Below are 10980 nucleotides of genomic sequence, written 5' to 3'. Positions count from 1 at the left end.
GTTTAAGACTTATGAACGGGGGAGGGTTGTTGGAGTTTATTCTGCACGCGAGAATTGCAACTCGTTTATCATTCTCGCTCCGGTCCACTGAAAAGCGTCACGGCCAGTTTCGTATCTCGTAACTTCGCGTCTTTGTACTTCTAACGTCGAAGCTTTGACGCGCAGCGTGTCGCAAGCAGATCGTAACATGACTGGCCAGTGAAATCTTTGGGACGTAAACCGTCGCGGAAAACTACTCGGGAAACGAGCGATCCGGTTTTAAACGAGGCGCTTTCGATTTCCCTGTCGACTCCGGGGAGAATCTCGTAGAAACGACACGGTAATCGATCACGGATGCAATAATCTTTAACTTTATCGCTTAGTTACGAGCAAAGACTGATTGTCCGGGCGTCGCGTTGGCACATTAGCGTTGCTATTGACAATGTAATCAGCGCGTGGATTCGAGCGTACGACCCAGTTTATCAGCCTCGCATTCATGGTTCATATATCATTATATAAATACTAGTATATCAATTACACTTTAATTTTGTATTCCCTTGAGCTTCCAATAAATTGGCAAACATTTTTTAACGCGGTGATTGAAAGAAGCAAGAATGACTGTACGGGGAAATAGAGTAGATCGATTTAAGAGAATTAGCAGGAGTATTTGATTGCGCAACGTTCCCGGAATTAATTACGAGCGAACTATACTAATTATTGAGGAGCTAAAACAGATTCGATTGCACATGCATCGATCATGGTTGCAGGCTGCAGCATGTTATTCCTGACCGTGACAGCATGTCTGCTGATCGCGGTGCAGGCCGGATGTCCTCTGAGACCAACCACGGAACAAACTTCCGCTTCAAGGACCACGGGCGACGGTGGCTACAGGATTCTGGTTAGCGGCGAGGCTGACAAATATATTCCGAACGCTGTTTACACGATCAGCTTGCGAGGTAACGACGTCCGATTTCCCGCTCGCCAATCTTCCCTTGCGATATTTAGATCGTACGATTGCGTAATCTGATTTGCTCGAACGTTAGGTCAAAGGTTCTCGTCGTTAATGTTTGATGAAGCTACATCATGTATCAATCATTCGAATATACATGCTCATGAGTTTTAGTACATGTTTGAATTTAATATTTATTCCCTATTAGAAAATCCGATAGGTTTATGTTTATTGCAATTTAGAAGATCGTAAATAGCTTGAATGATATTAATAAAAAGATGAGCATGCGATTTTACATTTTTAAAAATTTCAATTCTCAGTGAGAAAGATTCTCAGAGTTTGATCAACGAATTCAATCTGCGTACACGGTACACAAGAAATAGATTTCCCTTTAAATGATATATCATCCGAACTCCGCTTGTGAAGTATGATTAAATCGATTTCAGGTGCGGAATCGCAAGAGAGGTTGCAACAGTTCACGCGTTTCACACTCTCGGTGCATTCTCAACACGCGCCGAGCAGTCTCTCAGCTCGAGTGGGATATTTCCAACTGTTTCCCGATGGCCTGACCGCTTTCAACGAGGACTGCGTTAACACCATCTCCGAATCTTCCGATTACCCCAAAAATGAGGTCTCTTCATCATTTTTATTATAAATTACCATTTTTTAAGACACGTGAAGACTACGAGAAATCAAGATTTCTATTAACTCTTATGGAGATCGTTGATCAATTTCATCGTTTAATTGGAAGGAAGGAAATAAATTAAATAACGAGAAGGCAGGGACGATTTTATTTCTTTTTGTTTCAACAGCGGTATTTGAGTCTATGAGTACATTGTGGAAATGCACTGAGGTGGATTACGGATAAATGCCTGGCGACTGGCTGCCGGCCAAACGTCGCCCTCGATGTTTGATTTCTTTCGCGTTATCGTAGCGAATTTCTCCGCCGCGCGACAGTAAAAACATTTTTTCCTTACCCTTTGGCACAGGTCCAAGCGATGTGGAGGGCACCGCCGTCAGGATCAGGATGCGTTATCTTTACAGCGATGGTGTTAGAGAATAACGTTCGGTGGTACGCTGAGGACGGCGGTTTAACCAAGACCTTCTGCGAGATGGCCCCGGCCGAGGTCGAGAGCATCGACGGTGACAAGTGCTGCGCTTGTGATGAGGCCAAATACTCGGTGAGATTTTTCAATGCCAGTATTGCTATATGGAACAAACTTGAAACGACACGTTCATTTATTTAATTACAAATTTACTCTACTTTTTATACTAAACGTCTTTTAATAAAATCGTTAAATAGAGTTTTAGTTTTTACTGAGTAGTTTTAGTTCTCTCTAACCGATAAAATACGATGGAAGAAGAAGTTAACTCTATTTTAAACTTAACACCGTCAAGTGCACATGATACACTCTTTGCTACGAGCTATATAATACAGACCTCCTGGAAAGTTTCTCGGTATTTATAGAAAAGGAAGTCTCAAAGTTCGCACGCAGCACGCGGTAAAAGCTTGAAAGGTTTATGAGGAATTTCTTGAACTCCGGCAATGGTTTTCGTTCCAGCTGACATTGGAGGGAATCTGGTCGAACGTGACCCACCCGAAGGACTTCCCATTCTCCGTGTGGCTGACCCACTTCAGCGACTTGATAGGTGCATCCCACGTACCTAGCTTCTCGTTCTGGGGTAAGGAGCACACAGCTACCGATGGCTTCCGGCAATTGGCCGAATGGGGTTCCACTTCTGGTTTGGAAGTCGAGCTCAGGGCTAACTCGGCACACTTGAGAACCCTCATTAAAGCTGCCGGGCTTTGGTACCCGAACGTTAACACCAACACTAGCACCAGTTTCAGGTCTGCCTCGACTATGCGCATTAACAAAAACTGTGTTCTCGACATTCGAAATGAAATTAAATTCTCTCAACTGACGCGCAATGACGTCATTATTTCAGAGTGGACAGGAAGCATCCCATGATATCTGTGGCTTCCATGCTGGGTCCGTCCCCGGATTGGGTCGTCGGTGTCAACAAGCTGAATCTCTGCCGGAAGGATTGTACCTGGACAAAGAGCGAGATAATCGATCTGTACCCGTGGGACGCTGGCACTGACAATGGAATCTCTTACATGTCGCCCAACTCCGAGACCGTACCGCGGGAGAAGATGAAACCGATCACCACTTTGTATCCCGAGGACCCGAGATCACCTTTCTATGACCCAACGGGAAGACCGATGCTGCCTCTAGCCAGGCTGTATTTGGATAGAGAGAAGATCATTCCTCGAGGATGCGACGAGGAGGTTCTCCAGCAGCAACTGACGCAACTGGAGGTCGCTGAGAATACGGAGGACACTGTCAGACGTAAGGAACGATGGCTGTTTTCTCTTTTAATTAGCAATACGAATTTTACTAACATAATGAATTATAAAAAAGAACTGGTTTGTTCTCAGCCGAATGTCGGACTACAGAGTACACCGAATGGTCGACCTGTTCCGTGACGTGTGGCAAAGGATTGAGGATGCGAACCAGGTCTTACCTGATGCCAGAGAAGGCAACGATGTTCAAGTGTAATAGACAGCTGGTTTCCAAAGAGATGTGTGTTGCATCGATCCCAGAGTGTTCGTAAGTACCATCATTATTTCAGGTAAAAAGAATAAATTCTTCTCATTCTTGGCTGCCACTGAATGATTCATTTGATTGATTAAATCGAAGGATTAGATATTTTTCTTTATTTCAGTAATGAGGAAGACACAGAGGATGGCAGCCTGTTGCCCGTAGCTAACAACGCGTTCTGCGACACTTCTGACTGGAGCGTCTGGTCCGAGTGTTCGGCCACTTGTGGTCCCGGGTTAAGAATGAGGACCAGGCAATTCAGGAGTCGTAAAGCCCGCAAACGATGTCCTCACGTGTCTCTCGTCGAGAAAGAAAAATGCATGAAACCAGCCTGCGAGCCCGGATTCCAGGAGCAGATCGATCCTACGTGCAAAGTATGCGATCGGTGCTGGCTCAATCTCATTGATATTCCGCGTCTCGCCTTCCCGTGTAACAAATTTCGTTCGTGACCGTTCAAGGTGTCCGATTGGTCCGATTGGTCACCGTGCAGTTCCACCTGTGAATCGGGATTGAAAACGAGAACCAGATTGCTGCTCGTCGAACCATCGCTGCAGCGAGAGTGCTCCACCAAGGTGACGCTAATTCAACAGGAGAGATGCGCGGGCCTGGGCGACTGTACTTTTGACTTGCCGACAGCTAAAGGTATTAAACAGATCGATTGTGGAATCTATCAGTGAAAGCGTTCACAGAGATATGAATCATAGCTTGATCCACTGAATTTAGCGGTCTGCATGGAAAAACCTGCGTATGGGTTCTGCAAGGCGAGTATAACGATGTGGGCGTTCGATCCAGAAAAATTGCAATGCGTGCGTTTCATTTACGGCGGTTGCGGTGGAAACAGGAATATTTTCTGGACTTCTGAAGATTGTATCAAGAACTGCGGCATTGTAAGTAATATTGAATTTATCCATTATGATAAATAAATAAATCCATGATAAATAATAGGGAAGCACGTTTATTGGTATTTAGATAAGAACGATGCAAAGTCTGCCCTTGAATGAAACCAGCAGCGACGATTGTAAAGTGAGCTCATGGTCGAAATGGTCACCGTGCAGCGTCACGTGTGGCAATGGTCGCGTCACCAGTACCCGTATAATTAAGGTGATGTGAATAAAATTGAATTATCCTCATAATTGATTTGTTATTAAATGAATTGATTTGAAATTTGTAGCAAGAGCCACAGAACGGAGGCCGAGCTTGCCCGAAAAAGCTCGTACGCCACGCTAGATGCTTTTTGGCACCATGCGAGTAACAATGCCAACGAGATAATTAATAAAAATTACTTGAGCAGGGGATGAAAATTGCCGTTGGCGTTCTTCGCGGAAAACGGTGTTTTCAATTATTTTATATCAATGATGTCATTGAGAAATGTTGCTTTTCGATGTTGAAATTCAAGAATGACTGTAGCCTATTTTATACAAAATGATGGGTATGAAATAAACGGATGTATCAGAATAAATGGTATTTTATTAATGGTCATTCGTGATCTTCCTATCTTCGGTCGAGTTACTCGGACACGCTGCGCTACGATCACAAAACATATAACATTTTTCCGTTCATCTGAAAAAACGCCAGAGAAAAACTTTACAATTAAAAATAATTGCACAAGGAAAAGTTTTTCTGCATTTAAGGAAACGAATATAGAACCTCGTTACAGTAATCCTGGCTCCTCTACGTAATTTTATACCTTATACCAGTAAATTCGAATCGTACCCTGACAATTATACAAAAGTTTATATAGCATTATCAAACGCTCACAATGTCCTGATAATCCTTGATAGGAAAAAATAACGGCTGTAAACTGCCTAACCATTTATAATTCCATTCTTGCCTCCGATAATATTATAATTACTGATCCCTATAAAATATCTGATCTCCGGTGATGGATGTGCGCTGCGCTTTCGGAAAATGATATTTAATTTCGATCGTTAAAAAATTCCGCTAACTTCTATGAATTCGTCGTTAAGATATATTTTGTTACGATCTATTGTTTCGACCGGCTTGAGGGTCGTTAAGAAAATCTTTGGTTGGTTCCGTTTACGCGTGTAAGTACTTTGCTCTTTCGCACCCCATAGTTTCGTGCGCTTAACAATTACATTACATTATACATATATATAATTCGTTTCTCTCTTTGTTCACGAGTTAACGTTCACTACGTCGTTCGCCCAGTGGACATCTAATTTAACATTTACAATAATAATCTCATAAATAATACACGTAGGTACAATTAACTATATTTTACGGTCCCGCGAAGGATCAAGGTTCGAGTATCTTCGCATCGCAGTTTCGATCATAATCTATTATCATACGTACACGTAATACTTAGGAAGTAGAACGGATCGTTAATCTCCTTTAGGCCTCTACTCGGCTACGCTACACGGTTCGTTTTTTTTTTTTGGTCGTGACACGCTTCATACCTCCAGCTTCGGCGAACCTACTAATAAAAGGAAAAAGGATCAACATGAATGGGCCCTATCGTAATTTTCTTTCCTTCCTGTCGTGGACAAGGGAAAGGGATTGAATCTCGGTTGAAGTTTCTCCAAGAATAAGAGCGGTGTCAGCAAATTCTCGCTGAGCTACATTGGCCTAATTTTCGAGAGCGCCATCACAACGCACTTGCTTTCCCTTTACGATGTTTGTTTCTTCGACGGAGCAACAGGGAAGGAAAAGTGTAATCAGATTCTTGACTAGAGTGCTGTCCGATAATGCGGTGAACTAATGAGATAAAGGGAAACTTTCTGAAGCGCTTATGGTTGATTCGATGACAGCGGTTTACCACTGAGAATCTATATGGACGAAACTAACACAAAGAAATGATTACGTCGGTGTCCGATAATAAAATTTGTCTTTTCACGATTTTCAAAATGAACGATTCGAAGTGTTATTAAAAGATGCGACAGCCTTTACTGACTCGCGTCTTCAGTTATTCCTTAAACTTAACGCGGTTAATCGCCGTAGGTTCCCTTCCTTCGACTAGTACTGACTAGCATGAAATAGTTGCCGTCGACCCACTCGCCCCATCCATTCTGGCAGTAGTAGCAGGTAGTGACTAACAAGTATAGTTAACAGGTCGATACGAAACGAATCGAAACCGCGCGAGTCTTCTCGCCGGATTCGATCGTTTCCTTTGCGGTAGAAAATCATCGAGCGACTAACGGGCGACACTGATCCGGCGAGATTAACAATGCCACGGGGTATGGTCGTTAGGAACACGATAGATCGACGTAATCGACGCGAGGAAACTTGACCCGCTTCAACGACGGTACCTGTGTACACGTTTCTCTCGGGAAGAAACATCTATTCCACGGAACGTCCGCTCGTTTCCGGTCTGCGACCACGGTGCTCGTCCCAGAAACTTCCCGACGGGCTTGTTTCCCGGTACGCAATAAGGCGCCGTGAAAGTTAATCTCTTAGGAAAGCGGGGAAAGTTCGCGCGTTAGGCGAAAGATACGTCCGCTCGTATCAAAGTTAGTTAGTTGCTCTCTCTCCCTCCCTGATTTTTCTCTGTTGATATTCGAAGGGGAACGGGGTCCGTCGCGTAGGTGGGTCGACGAAACGTTGTTCTCGAGATTCACGTCACATAGTTAGTATTAACAATAACAATATACATATACATATCGTTTCTATATATTATAGTTTCTTGTTTTGTTTCGACGAAGATACGGGTCCTCGTGAGAAGGCATCGTTGTGCGTGTGCCGACGATCACACGATTATACGCATGATCCCGAAATTCGATCGATCCTCTCAAGTCTTTTAACTATAACGAACGTTCGATTGTCCGGGCGAAACACGGACGATCACCCCGAATCAAATCTCTGTCCTCATTTTCTCTTACGCGTTCGAGTAACCGCGATTAAAACATTTGTCTCAAATAGGACTCCACGTTTCGATCTGTGGAGACCGGAACGTTAGGATCAAGTTGGATTCTGCTAGCTGATACGTCGCGTCGAGGCGACCGGTGGATCCTCTCAGAGCCATCCACCGGAAACGTCGTGGCCGGATATCGGTTCGATACCCGGGAGCCGTTGCAGCTGCGTCGCCGAACCGTTTCTCTTCATGGTCGCGGGCAAGGAACTGCTGCCGGCCACGCTCTCCTCGGTCGTCGCCGGTGTCAACGTCGTAACTTTTATGTAACACAAATAAATAACGTCCACTACCTCGACTGTTGCCAAAATTCGCTGATCGTTGCCTAAGTAAACCGCAGTTCGCGTCAGCTTGTGTGCAAACTTTCACTCGATTGAGTTAAGAACAAGAGATCTAACTACTAGTAATTGACCACGTGTTAGTTGACCTTATGCTGCAATTGTCAAATTATGTTACCGATTATTTATGTTCTCACATGAAATTTAACTTTGTTTCTACCGAATTTATTATCTAATTAAGAAAGATTTATTTAATAGAAAGTTAATGTACTATTGAATGTGTTCCACAGTCTAATTAGTATAAATTTCGGCCAATTGCATATGATGAGGCGTGCAGTGAATGAAAATAATTCTGGACAAGTTCGTAAAAAATGGATTAAACATCAAAGATAATTAACTCACCAGGATGCTCGCTGCCACTGGCACCCTCGGGAGTGTCGATGCTAGGCTGTTGGCTCTGCGTCGCCTCGTGCCTTCTAGATGTGATCGGTTGGTCTATCTCCGGTCCCCGGGTCGGTACGCTGCTCGCTCTCTGTAGGTGTTGCTTCCTTGATATTTTCGAGACGACAGCGGTGGCGATCGGGGGAATCGGATTCGTGGTACTAGCCATGGTCGACGACGATCTGGATTCGGAGAATGTTTTCCTGAGAGCTAGCAATGCGCTCAGGCGTGAATTGTGCGGGTGATGAGCTTGATGCGATTGAGTTTCCTGACCAGGAGTTTCCAGCGATAATTTCGAGTCCGGTGTTCCCTCGGATCTCGATCCCCCGTCCTCGGAAGCAGGTAAATACACGGAATCCTCTGAACGGGATTTACCTGAAAATACAATATCGTTCGTCTTTTTCCATATACTGCGATTTAAATAATTAAGCATTAAATAGATAATTTCAAAATGTGATTCATCATGAAATATTATCCGATTTCTTACAGTAATTATATTATCATGTACTTTCGATTTCACACCTTGATGTTTGTGACGAATATTTTAATTAGAATATGCGTAAAATTTACATCAATATTTCTCGAGATAGGATAACAAGCTAATCATATATTAGTAAGTTTCACTCACCGATTAATTTGGAGACCTTGCCCCGGGCCTTGGCCGCCTCGATGATGTTCTCCCACTTGTTCTTCTTCGAACTTCCCCTGATTCTGCGACTTTGTCGACTGGTGCCGAGCCCGTGAACACTGTTGGTACTCGTGTGATACCTCTTCTTATCGCACAACATAGTAGCTGGTAAGTCGAAACTGTCCTCCTGTTGCACCTGCTGCATCGAGGCCGTAAATTCGTCGACCGGAGGCAAAATGCCACTCCCGCTCGGCTCAGCGCCGATGTTAATGAACCCCTTCATTAGTCGCCGCTCCTTCTGACGGTTCTTCTTTCCGCCGGCGCCTATTGTCAGCCCGCCGTCTGTGAACACAGACAGCCGACGGACTTATTCCAAAGCGGTAATTAAAATACTTAACGAAGTTTGGTCTGGTATAAAGAACTTTAATACGTGTAATTTAAAAATAAACTTTTAAACTAATTGACACTCGAGTTCGTGCCACCGGGCGGCTTGATTAATTTTTGTCGAAACCCGATTAATGTTCTTTCACGTTTGGTAATTTAATCGTGAATATATGATTCTCGCCAGCGAACTATTGAACAAAAGCGTGTACATGTTCAATTAATCGCGACCAGCAATGTTAAACGTCGTTCGCAAACTTTGAACTCTCGTCACGAAGAACCGGAAGTAGGCAATTATGAGACACGATATGCACGGCGCACGGCTCTTGATCGCATTAATTAGTCCTTCGCGGCTCGACGGATGATTAATAGCGTTTCGTTAACGAACTTTGAAAACTTTAGTTTCACAAGGCTTGCGAACAAGCCTTCCTAATGTCGCAATCCTGTCACGATGTACTTACGACCTCGAAATTTCAACGCGAATTTCAACATTAAATAACTTAGAACAGAATGGGAAGGGATGGCGCGTGAATATATTAGGTCGATGCATCATGGGACCCGCGATACATGATGCAATTATTTGATCGTTTAGGGGAATCTATGAAAATAGTTAACACAAGATTTTTATGCAAAATAAAATGTGTATGCACTTCTGATAAACGATTCTATTATCACTTATATTCACTGCAATCGCTTTTCGTGTTATAATAATTTTTTCATAAATTTTTCCATTGATTTATTCATAAAATTCTATTCATAAAAATTAATCCATTGATAAATTATTCGAACCAAGCTATAGCGACCGAATCTGTTCTATCACGAACTAGACGACATCATTTCACATGTAGTAATCCGATAAGGTCTAAACGAATTGATTCATGCTGGGTCGTTCAAATATTACAAATGCGACTCACCACCTCCGTTAGTTATTTTTATACCGGAACTTCTTCTGAGCAGCTCGAGCAGCTCGCATCGAAGGGAGCTGATATCCTGCTTAATTTCGTTCACGTCGTCCTCCGTGACTCCCTCGCTTTCAGCTTTCCGTTGTTCCACTGTTACGTACCGCCTCACCAAATTACGCATTATACTCTGATACTTGAAGTTCACTTTCTTCTATTGAACAAATACACCGCAGTTAGCTAACATATTAATCCACCACAGAGATACGTAATAAAACGATCTCGAAATTAATTTTATCGAGTTCATTGTACTTTGGTCACGCATTATTTGGACAAATTGAATTACGAAGACTAGTAATATTTACGAAAATGATTACTAAATATTATTCAATATTCAGATAAAACGCGGGAACGGAATAACACTCACTCTGATTGTTCTCATGTGCTCTTTCCTCCTCTCGGATCGGCTGTGGCCCCATAGTTTTCGATAGAGCCATAGACCTATGTACCAAACGCTCTTGGGGGTCGGGATTATGTTAAACGGCGGCGGTACCGTGCCGCCTTCCTCGAAATAACTGATCCACAGTTTGCTCCTGGCGAACTTCCATTCGACGTCGGCGCGTTCCTGAACGAAATCAGAAACGAAAATACTCGCAATCATCGCTATGCGATTACCGTACCGAAAGAGTATCAGGCAAGATAACTCACAGATATCAACTGATAGGAATGGTTCATCATGGCTATTAGCAAATTCAGTAGTACGACGATATTGATCACCGAATAGGTCCCAAACATCAGCATGCCCCAGAATCTGGTGAATGCTTTGATCCCGTCTAGTTCAAAGCTCTCGAGATCGACCAGTCCGAACACGGCCCAAAACAGCGTTTGCGCCGTTTCAAACAAACTGACGATTTAAATATCACAAAATATGTATTAATATTTTCTTTAGAACTGATA

At 43.4% G+C, this 10980-nt stretch overlaps 2 protein-coding genes across 9 annotated transcripts in view; one reads left to right on the top strand and one right to left on the bottom strand.

Annotated features, from left to right (window-relative positions):
• Window positions 1–4990, top strand: part of fat-spondin (extracellular matrix protein f-spondin) — an 8500-nt gene extending 3510 nt beyond the window's left edge. For 3 of the 4 annotated variants that reach the window (XM_018028502.2, XM_026815517.1, XM_026815516.1), the window contains exons 2-12: window positions 747–935; window positions 1375–1559; window positions 1918–2109; window positions 2491–2777; window positions 2876–3279; window positions 3369–3540; window positions 3656–3905; window positions 3990–4173; window positions 4255–4418; window positions 4501–4632; window positions 4703–4990. In XM_018028502.2, coding sequence (XP_017883991.1) covers window positions 755–935; window positions 1375–1559; window positions 1918–2109; window positions 2491–2777; window positions 2876–3279; window positions 3369–3540; window positions 3656–3905; window positions 3990–4173; window positions 4255–4418; window positions 4501–4632; window positions 4703–4783 — 2232 coding nt within the window. In that variant the 5' untranslated portion in view covers window positions 747–754 and the 3' untranslated portion in view covers window positions 4784–4990. Of the gene's footprint in view, window positions 1–191; window positions 320–746; window positions 936–1374; window positions 1560–1917; window positions 2110–2490; window positions 2778–2875; window positions 3280–3368; window positions 3541–3655; window positions 3906–3989; window positions 4174–4254; window positions 4419–4500; window positions 4633–4702 lie in introns of those variants that run through there. The other variant, XM_026815518.1, reaches the window with a different exon arrangement.
• Window positions 4979–10980, bottom strand: part of Trpgamma (Transient receptor potential cation channel gamma) — a 68945-nt gene continuing 62943 nt past the window's right edge. For 2 of the 5 annotated variants that reach the window (XM_018028509.2, XM_018028510.2), the window contains 6 exons: window positions 10732–10927; window positions 10451–10648; window positions 10039–10237; window positions 8744–9085; window positions 8077–8490; window positions 4979–7655 (listed from right to left, as the gene is read on the bottom strand). In XM_018028509.2, coding sequence (XP_017883998.1) covers window positions 7501–7655; window positions 8077–8490; window positions 8744–9085; window positions 10039–10237; window positions 10451–10648; window positions 10732–10927 — 1504 coding nt within the window. In that variant the 3' untranslated portion in view covers window positions 4979–7500. Of the gene's footprint in view, window positions 7656–7727; window positions 7830–8076; window positions 8491–8743; window positions 9086–10038; window positions 10238–10450; window positions 10649–10731; window positions 10928–10980 lie in introns of those variants that run through there. The other 3 variants (XM_018028511.2, XM_026815508.1, XM_026815509.1) reach the window with 3 other exon arrangements.

This window comes from Ceratina calcarata, unplaced genomic scaffold, assembly GCF_001652005.2.
Source record: "Ceratina calcarata isolate Rehan_Ccalc_2016 unplaced genomic scaffold, ASM165200v1 scaffold46, whole genome shotgun sequence".
Classification (NCBI taxonomy): Eukaryota; Metazoa; Arthropoda; class Insecta; order Hymenoptera; family Apidae; genus Ceratina; species Ceratina calcarata.
Note: the sequence above shows the minus strand (reverse complement) of the source record. Positions and strands in the feature narration are given on the sequence as shown.